The sequence below is a fragment of the Punica granatum genome, chromosome 1 (genome assembly GCF_007655135.1).
Source record: "Punica granatum isolate Tunisia-2019 chromosome 1, ASM765513v2, whole genome shotgun sequence".
NCBI lineage: Eukaryota > Viridiplantae > Streptophyta > Magnoliopsida > Myrtales > Lythraceae > Punica > Punica granatum.
In genome coordinates, this window is record NC_045127.1 from 38,005,621 (window position 1) to 38,017,106 (window position 11,486).

The window sequence follows — 11,486 nt, forward strand, 5'->3', positions numbered from 1 at the left end:
CCATACCATTCGCTTGCTGTCAAAGACGGATCCCCTGAAGTATTTGCTCGACAGTCCGTCCTTCATGAGGAACATAGCAAAATGTCGTTTTCAACTGACGGAGTAAGACATCAAGTATGTGTTGCGTACATTAGTGAAGGGCCAAGCAATAGCAGATCATTTAGCAGAGTTTCCAATCGGAGATGACACACCGATCAACTCTGACTTTCCAGACGAAGGGATCCTCCAAGTGAATGATGAGGAGGAGAGTCCAGGGTGGAAGATGTACTTTGACGGTGCAGTCAATTCCACCAGGTCTGGAATCGACGCAGTGCTGATATCCCCTGAAGGGCGTCATTTCCCTATTGCAGCGAAGATTGATTTCCCCTGCACCAACAACGTAGCCGAATATGAAGCGTGCATCCTCGGCCTGCAAGTGGCAATCGACCTCAAAGTCAAGGAGCTAGAAGTGTTTGGCGATTCCATACTCACAATCTTTTAGACACTCAAGCAATGGAAGACGAAGGATCCAAAGCTGGTGCCGTATCACGAGTACCTCGAGGAGTTGACAGAGAACTTCGAGAATATCTCATTTACATACACACCACGCATGAAGAACCAGTTTGCTGATACACTCGCAATGCTCGTATCCATAGTGAGCATTACGAAGGAGAATCTCATCGAGCCCCTCGAGCTTGAGATTGCCAAGGGCCTTGCCCACAGTGACATTATTGACGTTGTCGATGGCAAGCCTTGGTTTGCAGACATCAAGCATTTCCTGCAAACTGATCAATTCCCTGCGTTCACTGATCGTCATGACCGGAGGACTCTCCGACGCATTGCAACACACTTTTTCCTGAGTGGCCACACTACTCCGATGTATTGACGAAAACGAGGCACAACGCATCATGGAAGAAGTGCATGAAGGAAACTACGGACCTCACATGAATGGGCTGATGCTAGCAAAGAAGCTCATGCGATTGAGTTATTTCTGATCTACCATAGAGAATGATTGCGTCAAACACGTTAGGCATTGTCACTCGTGCCAAGTCTACGCGAATCAGATTAGAGCACCGCCCAACGAGCTGTATCCAATGGCAGCCCCATGGCCCTTTTCAATGTGGGGCATGGACGTAATTGGTCCTATCAACCTCAAACCATCCAATAGACACCTGTTCATACTGGTAGCTATCGATTACTTCACCAAGTGGATCGAAGCTATAACACTTGCATCGGTCACTGCAAAGGCCGTGGCACGCTTCCTCAAATGCGACATCATTGCGCGGTACGGGGTCCCTGCAACTCTCATCATAGAAAATGCCAAGAACTTGAGCAACAAACTCATCGACGAGCTCTGTGCACAGTTCAAGATCCAGCATCGCGATTCCTCTCCATATCGTCCTCAAATGAACGGTGCGGTAGAGGCAGCGAACAAGAACATAAAGAAAATCATCGAAAAAATGACAGTGAATTACAAGGACTGGCACAAGATGCTCCCGTTCGCGCTCTTGGCGTATCGGACCTCAATTCGCTCGTCTACTGGGGCAACCCCATACTCCTTGGTCTACGGCATGGAAACAGTCCTTCCAATTGAAGTAGAGATCCCCTCCATGAGGGTCTTTGCCGAGTCCAAGCTTAAGGAAGCTGAATGGGCAAAACAAAGCTACGAACAGCTTAATCTCATTGATGAGAAGCGGCTCACAACGCTTTGCCATGGTCAATGCTATCGGCAAAGAATGGCCTGAGCATTCAACAAGAAAGTCCGTCTCCGCGAGTTCAGCCCTAGCAATCTCTTTTTACGGAAAGTCTTGCACATTGCCCCAAATTCCAGGGGCAAATTTGCATACAAGTACAATGGACCTTTCATTGTTAAAGAAGTATTCGATGGAGGAGCAATCATTCTTAACGACATGGATGGGAACGAAAATGTGCTCCCAGTCAATGCCGATGCCATCAAGAAGTACTATCCTTGACAGTTTTCTGTCATTCTGCTACTGTCTGATGCACATGCACACGCAACTCCCTATGCTCGCAATTCTATAAATCTTGTACATCCTTCTTCTGTTCTTTCTCATCTCAGAATTCTCTTGAGAGAAAAAGAATGAATTTCCCGCTAGGTTGAAAACCTCTTTGAGGTGACCTAGGCAAAAATTAGGGAATGAGGGGCACGGTTTAAAATCCCGCAAATGGGAACCGTGGCAAAAGGAGAGCATGAAACAAAATCCTCGCTAGACTGAAAACCCGCAAAGGGCGGTCTAGGCAAAAGTTAGAGGAACCGAGAGGTGCGATCAGACCGGATCAGGGTGGTTGTAGCAAAATGTGAGCTCTAAATGAGAGAAATATCAAATAAAAGACCCTGATAGGTCGTCACGCGTCATGTGGCCTAGGCAAAAGTTAGGGGACCTTTGGTAGCTCGACCATGAAAGAACATCTACACTCAATGTGAAGCGACAACGAGTAGCGGTTTTACAGTCTTCGACGCAAGCAAACTCTCCTTGACTCCCAGGGCATGAGACACGTTTCAACATGCAGTCGAATTGTTGTATCCCTAATCTGGAGGATCCCAAAGATCGCTCCCTTTACCCTTATGCAAATTCCATTGGTCATGCCCGTTCTGCAAAAAGCTTTTCTTTCCAAGTCATAGTATTGTAGGACACGGCCACCCCTCAAATGGTCATCAAGTTCAAATCCCTTAAGCATTATTACTCATACCTCTTTACATATCTTCATTATAGTTGTATGGTAGGACTGACAACTATTATATGCTCCCATGGTTCTATATGCAAGTATGAAGATGTAACCCCGGAAGGTGTCTTCCTCTAACGAATGGATGTCTGCCTTATGCTAAGAACTACAGCCTCAATCTAAGGAGAAATCTGCAGAATAACACTCGATGCACTCAGATTGCATCACAATCAAATGACAAGAAACAAAGCATTTTGTCACAGCATTGTTTGCAACATAGACGGGCTTATGGATGGATGAAGCACAATGGTTCCTTCCACACCTCGCGCAACCCCCCAGCATTTGCATTTACTTTATGCATGCATATTTTCATTAAGCAAGCACATTTTAATTAAGCAATGCACCTTTTCATTAAGCAAACACATTTTAATTAAGCATTGCACTTTTCATTAAACAAAGCACTTTTTATATTAAGCAATGCAATGCATCTTTGTTTAAGCAATGCAATCCGCCGGGCAAGCGCCCATGCATCCTACAAGTCCATGGGGTAGGCACCTGTGAACATTGCAAATTCGCTGGGCAAGCGCTCGCGATCCTTGCTAGTCCATTAGGTATGCGCCCGTGCACCCCGCAATCCACAAGGCAATGCGCCCGTGCATATTGCAAACTCGTCGGGCAAGCGCCCGTGCACCCTGCAATCCACAGGGCAATGCGCCCTGTGCATATTGCAACCCATTGGGCAAGCGCCCTTGCATCACGCAACTCGCCGGGCAGACACCTGTGCTTCTTACGAACGCACTTTCTTTAAGCAATGCATTTTCCATTAAACACCGCATTTTTTATTAAGCATAGCACTTTTAATTAAACAATGCACCGCACTTTTCATTAAGCTCCACACTTTCGTTAAACACCGCATTTTCATTAAGCACCGCATTTTAATTAAGCAAAGCATTTTCATTAAGCACCGCATTTTCAATTAAGCAAAGCATTTTTAATCAAGCATTGCATTTTCAACTAAGCTCAGCATTTTCATTAAGCATCGCAGTTCAATTAAACTTAGCAATTTCATTAAGCGCCGCACTTTCATTTGAACGAGCACTTTTCTTCATAGCATGGCCCCTCCCCTGTATGCATGCATATTCCTCTAACACATGCACCCTTTTCCTTTAAGCACGCAATTTTCTGTTATGCATACACTCTTTCTCATATCCACGCACCTTTCCTTTAAGCAATGCACTCTTTCTGTTAAGCAAACACTTTTCCTTTAAAGCATGCTCCTTTCCTTGATGACACGCACTCTTTCCTGTATGCAGGAACCCTTTCCTTTATGCGTAACATCCCCTACACATTCAAAGAGGGAGAAGAAAACGGTCATTGGGGGTGCCGTGTTGGTCATTGCTATCAAACTGGGGTGCTTCTGAAGGTCTTTGGCTGCATCCTCTACTCGAGCATGCAGTCAAATAGGGACAAGCTGTCAGCACCCCATTTTTGCAATCCAGCTCAGGAAATGCCTATCAACAGCAATCCAAACTACGACTTGAGCATTGATATGGAAGAAGGCTTGACAGAGCAGCAAATTGCTATTCATTCTTAAGTCAACAGAGATAGGCAGATAATTCAAGCACATGACAGAAGAACATTTAGAATCATCTAGCAACATGCAGAGAAAACAGGGAGCACGGACAGCATCCAAAGCGGTGTTTTCAAAATAAATCGCCGACAGTGCTATTTTCTGTTAGTTCGCTCGATCAAACAAAGGATAGTCAATATTGGACTCTAAATATCCCTAGTGGTGCCAAGCAGTTGAAAAGTGTCTTCAAACACATTTCGCAGATCATCTACTCTATACAAAGCAATTTTTTGTATACGGACAACTTTTCAGGGGAAGTCCAAAAACGCCAATTCACCAGAGAAAAGTTAATGCCTGATGTCAGATGCAGCCACATCTAGTAATTATACAGAGCATAATCATTGCTTCAGATTGTCTCTCGGAAGTCACAAGGACTTCTCGAATGACTCTTGAGCGACAAAACAAGCATACCTTTCAACGGAAAACCATATCCGGAGACTGCTCTGACAGAGCATCGATAATCCAAGTTAGCCATGCATTGCCCCAAAAACTACAACGGACAGACCCAATTGGGCAAATCAAACTGCAATATCCCTTTTAGTTTCCCGAGTGACCTCCGAATGGCAGAAAAGACCGTTTTCAACGGAAATTCATAACCGGAGGTCCTTTTTACGGAAATTTGACGCCGGATGGATGGCCAATCCAGTGCTGCTTATCCCAAGGCTCGATGTGAAATCCTCAGACAGAATCTCACAACCCATCTAGGTTCTCAGAACAATGTTTTTAAGGTATCAAAGGCACTTTTTCAATCCTTCGGAGTCCGTTCTCAACGAACAGAGATCGCAGTGATCTCTTGATTATCCAATCAACTGAGAAAGCATTCTGAGAAATCCGACTTCGGACTCCTAGGACATCTCGAGCTTCACATTTGCAATACCGGCTTAAGGGTCAATTATTCAGTCTGATTGACAATGCACGTCAAAACGACCAATTCGGAATGCAGACACGAGATACATTCTCAGAAACGGCTAACTTTGCTTTGATCGCTTGAAACGAGCAAAACTGCCTTCAGAGCCCAAATATCACACGAGTATTCTTTTGGGTAAAATCGATGATTTTGGGCTCATTTGAACCATTTTTGCGCGCGCACAATGACAATTCGACTTTCATTTGGGCCACGAACCTCGAACACACGATCAATCGAAACCCGAACTTTGTCCCGAACTTCCCTCAACGACCGTGGGGCCCACGGGCTGCCCTAGGGCAGTCGTGAATTACCAATGCCGCCCCTCCTCCTTTGGCTTCTTCTCCATGCAAGTTGCCTTCTCTATCATGAAAATATCAATCCTACAACTTGAAGACAACACTCCATCCTCATTAATGATTCCATCTCTTCTCCATTAATGCAATGGATGAAAATTGATCTTCATTTTCCCCTAAGCTAGCCGCCCCTTTCCTAATCATGCCACTAATCAAGCTTTTCTTCACATAATTGTCATTAAGTTTTGCCTATATATTGCATTATTGTCATTAAGCTAATCAGAACTTACCACATGCCATCTCTCTAACTTTCTCACTCTTCAAATGCTCTCCAAAGCTTGAAGAAACCGCAGCAAGCTTTAGCAAAGCAAAACCAAGCAAGAACACCAAAGACTTAAGTCGGAATCATGGTATTTACCATCCCGGCTTAAATCCAAACTTCACCAAACTTCATATCCCACGTGTTTTCGACCCCCCTCTATCCATTTCGGAGCTTAGATTTTAACTTTGAAACCTCCAACCCATCAGAACAGCCACCATAGAACCAAACATGATTTTTGGTCCTTCTCGGGTCAAAAATACCCACTCGGGTTTCAATCCTTTCCAGACCATTTGAGCTACCAAAACCCATCAAACACCTCCCCCACACAACCCTAGGGTGTCAAGGAGTCGAGAAATTCAAGAAAAATTCGTCGGTTTTAGCCCAGCACGAAGAAACAGCCCGACTGCCTAGTCGGGTCGAATTTTCTGACTGTTCTTGCGGTTTTCTTGTAGATCGGATCGATCCGAGACTCTTTTCGTAAAATGAACACTGCAACAACCTCTAGGGGTCAGTAAGGAGTCGGGAGCCATTGCTCTTGCCTCAAAATTCCATCGGGAGACACCGGGGTGACGTCCGATTCGAAAACTGCCCAGTCGGGTCTACTTTCCAGACGTACTCTGCTTTCCGTGATCTTTATAGGGCTATATGGGTCAACCCAAAAAATCTGGGACCAAACGACCACTACCACCACCAAGGAGGGTCCCTTGGGTGTCTAGAATCGGGGTGAACCGGCCAGAAATCCGGTCGAATTGAACCGAACCGGCCTACTCTTTACCGGGTGCCAGTCGGGTCTGCCTAGTGTTCCAGTCGGGTTTGTTGCGTCTATTCGGGTCTGTTCAAAGAAAAACAGCCCAAAACTCGACCCACCAAAGGTCCAACTTGATTTTTTACAGTCTCATCCCGCATCTCGGGACTAGGTATGATTATTCCCGACTTAAAGGAGTTAGGACTTTTACATTTTTATTGTGTTTATGGGGGTTATAAGGGGTTTTATGCATGTTTCACTTTCAAGTTTTAATTTTTATGCAATTTCAATGTTACATCATGCATGTTTATTATTATTTAACGTGCTAGCATGTCGGGAAATGTTTAAATTGAAGTCGAGGAAACCATATTGACCCGGAAAAGCCGAGAAACTTCTCGGATTAACCTCTTGGAGAGGTAACCGATGTGTATTCTTGACCTTTTCGGGTTAAGACCGGTTTCCTTGCCCTGATTTAAATTGTTTCCCAAATCTTTATGTTTTCCCGCATCCATGGAGCAGGTATTGTTTTATCGATTCCATAAATAACGTGCTTATGCATGTTCGTATGCTTAAATGCGTTTTTCAAACTCATGGCGATACCGGCTTTGTTAAATACGTGTTATTTACCGTGTTTAATGTTTGAGCATGCGAGAAATAGTCGGAATCGGATTAAAGATAACGCTTGAAACCCGAAACGGGTCAAGGAAACCCACGGCTATTCCCAAGAGGAAAGAGCTGACGATTCCTCGACCTTATTTGGGTCAAGAACGATCTCTTTGCCTCGATGAAATCCATTTCTCGAATTTTGTGCAAACTGCAAATTTCATCATTATCGTAAAATCCCGCATGTTAACTTTAAAACATTATTTTTTAAAGTAAAAATGCATGGATTCATGTATCGGTGACTCTTTCGGGGCCATTTGGCTTCTGAGGGTATTTTGGTCTTTTGACCAAATTATCCTCGACCGCCCTGGACTCGTCTTAGTCGCCGTGTCATGAATTGTTTTCATTAAATTAAGCTTTTCGGGTATTCAGACTTCATTCAGTGGATCAATTCATGATCTGTCTAATTGTTTGCAATCCGCACATTTACTGCATTCGGCATTTAATTTTAAGTTGTAATCCACAAACGGGTTAATCGGGACACTCACATGATTAAACCCACTTCACACTGACAACTTTTGCATGAATTGGTAATTAACTGATAACTCGAGTCGGTAAGTTGTCAAATGACGTTAATGTCCTTTTAAAAACTTTTCCATTTCAAAACCTGAAATGCGCAGTCCGATGTAGCATGACGTCTAGAAAAGACTTGTGTGTCTTAACTTGAGTTTTTACTTTATTTCAAGTAACTCGGGTCAGGATACAGAAGATATTTCTAGATTACTTCCGGTTAGATCGACCGTTTAATTGGTTTTTTCGGGGTTCTTGCACAACCCTAGACGATCCAGGGAATTGGTCGACATCGACTACAGGCCGAAGTGGCCCGCACTGTGATGTTTCCCTTTTCTGAAAACAATTTTCAAATAAAGGGCAAAATCATCTTTTCACAATTTAGCAACACCCCTCGGGTTTAGCTTGACAGAAACACTACGGTATCGGGATAAGAATAGGCTACCTGTTCAGGTGCAAGTTCATCTGCAAAGCTTTTTCTTATCCACTGATGAGTTTCCGTCATCCTATTGTAGACTCGGGTAACTAGAACGGTTATCTCTGTCACAAAACATGCAAAACGCTGATTAACCCTTCACTCGACCTAACCAAACATTAGATAATGGTTAGTTGGAATTCTAGATTCCAAATATAGAGTCAAAACACGAGTTTGGTGAATTCAGTGAAATTTCAGTGTCACGATACAGAACAAAATCTAAAAGCAATCCACACACAAAGGACTTGACCACAAGCATCATGTCTGTCAAGTCTTTGAAACAAAGCCGAATGTAAAATGTTTTACACACGTTTGTCTGTTTAACATATGGCATTTGCTTGCAAAAATACCCATGGGTTAATAATTTGTTAATCCATGTACACTCGAAAATAACAAACACATTATCTGCAATATGCATGCTGTTAATTACTTTTTTGCTATTGTTTATCCATGCGAGTCGAGCCCGACCCATAGGACGCATTGTACTTAGGGTTCAACGCCTTAACCATCGATCACAGGGTCAAACGCCCTATTCACTGAACGCGCATTTGAATTTTAGTTTTCGGTTTTTCCTGAACTCACGGCGAGTCGAAGCGAAATAATAACCGAAAGCGAACTGACTGGTATTCAATCATTAGTAATTTATATTTATTGTTTTTTAGAGCATTGTAAGGATTTTATTTTGTACATTCATTTTGTAAGAATCTCAGTCAGTGAGCGAACGGTCCGAGAGTCGAACTAATCGAATCGGCTCAATGCTTGCCCTGACAAGAGTAATCCCAAGATCTCGCGGTTCCGGTTCACGTAGGAATTCAACCATCATGGTTTGATGAACTGTAACACAAGATAGTGAACCGATTCCTCGATATACGGGTTTACTTCTCTCTCAGCTACTTAACCGACATTGTTTGGTTTACCAAATTTTCTGTGTCAAAACGTGTAAGCCGAGCACAGCTTAATTCACGCGGTAAATGAAATAAATTGCAAGCCTAGCAAACTAGAGTACCGAAAGGGCGTGCGGAATATAGGCCCGCACGTAACATGAACCCCCGAACTCGGACTTTCCGGTTCCGCACAGACCAATGCCTTAGCAAAACTAGGTGTTTCATACCCCTAGACCCGGGTAACTTATCGGCCCTCGACCTTCAGGTCGTAAAATGATAAGTGACGACTCTTTCTCACGCGTGTCCGTCACGCATCCCCGGGAAGGTGGACACTCCCAAGTCGCGTGATCCAAAAGCGCGCATGCGGGCCCCGACGAGAGTCCACATTCAGGTCCGTACACTGCAGAAACCAAAATCTACAGAATCTAGTATGCATAAGAGACCATAGATCTCTGAGTGCATTTGAGTGTGTGAAGCAAACTTATACACGAGAGTAAGAGAGTTAACTGTGAGAGTGAGAGTTAAGGTTATTAACAGTGGTATTAGAGCATTGAAAGGATCTTAAGGGCAAGGTTGATGGATACAACAATGGCAGTTTCCAATTTCTCGAGCATTACTCCACCAGTTTTTTATGGAGAAAACTACTAGACATGGGAAGTAAAGATGAAGGCTTTCATGGAGGGTGCAGACCTTTGGGATGCAGTGGTTGAAGATTATGATATTGTTCCACTACCAGCAAATCCGACCCTCAATCAGATCAAGATTCACAAGGAAAGAGTCACTAGAAAGGCCAATGCTAAGTCATGCTTATACTCTGTTGTTTCTCCTACTATGTTTACTCGAATTATGAGGCTTGATTCTGTGAAAGCCATATGGGATTATCTAAAGGATAAATATGAAGGAGATGAGAGGATTAGGGGCATGAAAGCATTGAATCTGGTAAGGGAGTTTGAGAAGTTACAAATGCAGGAAGGACAAAATGTGAGGGAATATGTGGAGAAGCTGGTACAAATTGCAAATAAAGTAAGGATTATGGGGTCCAACATTAGTGACGAAAGGTTGGTCCAGAAAATTTTAGTGTCAGTCCCTGAGAAGTTCGAGGCAACAATTGCCTCTCTTGAAAACACTAGGGAACTCTCAGACCTCAAACTGTCTAAAGTACTTAGTGCTTTGGAAGCTCAGGAACATATAAGGATACTAAGAAAAGAGGAGCCAGTAGAGGGTGCTCTGCCAGCAAAGTTTAAAAGGAATGAGATGAGAAAGGGAAGAAATGGCAACAACATAAGAAGTATGGCAGTGATGCTGGTAAGCAAGGAAACACCAGCACATGGAACCAGGAAAGGAAGTGGAGTGCAAGCCCCTGTAAGCATTGTGGAAAGAAGGGTCATGCATACTTTAAGTGTTGGAGAAGGCCGGATGTTAAATGCAAGAAGTGCCACAAGATTGTACACATGGTGGCTATCTGCAAAGAAAAACACACTGAGCACCAGGGAGAGTCATAATTCAGCAAGTAATGAGGTAGATGAACTCTTTGTAGTGACTTGTTTCATTTCAAATGCAATTAAGGATGGGTGGTTAGTCGACAGTGGATGCACTAATCACATGACTAACAATGAAGCTTTGTTTAGAACTCTAGAAAAATCTATAAAGTCCAGAGTAAGGATAGGAAATGGAGAGTTCATAGCAGGTGAAGGAAATGGTGATGTAATGCTTGAAGGTCCAGCATGCACCAAATTGATTTCTCGTGTACTACTTGTGCTAGAAATAGACCAGAACCTGTTAAGTGTAGGTCAGTTGGTCGAGAAAGGCTATAAAGTAATGTTTGAGAAAGGGAAATGTGTGATTGGTGATGCTGAGGGACAGGCTTTGTTTGAGATTCCCATGAAGGAAAAGTGCTTCTCATTCAACCCTCTGGATGAGAGACAGGTTGCTCTGTTTAGTCAGGAAGATGAGGAAGAGATCTGACATAGGAGGCTTGGGCATTTCAACAGCAAGGGAATGATATTTATGCAGCAACATGGAATGGTCGAGGGGCTGCCTTCACCGCATAAACAACTGAAGCATTGCCTAGTGTGTCTAGAAGGGAAGCAAACTAGATTGCCTTTTAGGAAGAGTCACTGGAGGGCTACTGAGAGGCTTCAATTGGTTCACACTGATGTGTGTGGGCCAATGTCAGTAGAGTCTCTAAATGGCAGTAAGTACTTTGTTACTTTCATTGATGATAAAACTAGAATGTGCTGGATATTCTTCATGAAGGCTAAATCAGAATTGAGAATGGTATTTCTGAATTTCAAAAGGCTCGTGGAGAAGGAAAATGGTTGCAAGATTCTTGCTATAAGATTAGACAATGGAAGAGAGTACATCTCAGCTAGTTTCAAAGAAATCTGTGAAGA

At 43.5% G+C, this 11,486-nt stretch overlaps 1 protein-coding gene across 1 annotated transcript; it reads left to right on the plus strand.

The window, feature by feature from the left end:
• Window positions 1-9,756: 9,756 nt before the first annotated feature.
• LOC116205733 lies at window positions 9,757-11,058 on the plus strand. The gene has a single exon (XM_031538384.1). The coding sequence runs from the start codon at window positions 9,757-9,759 to the stop codon at window positions 11,056-11,058; it is 1,302 nt and encodes a 433-aa protein (XP_031394244.1).
• The last annotated feature ends 428 nt before the right edge of the window (window positions 11,059-11,486 follow it).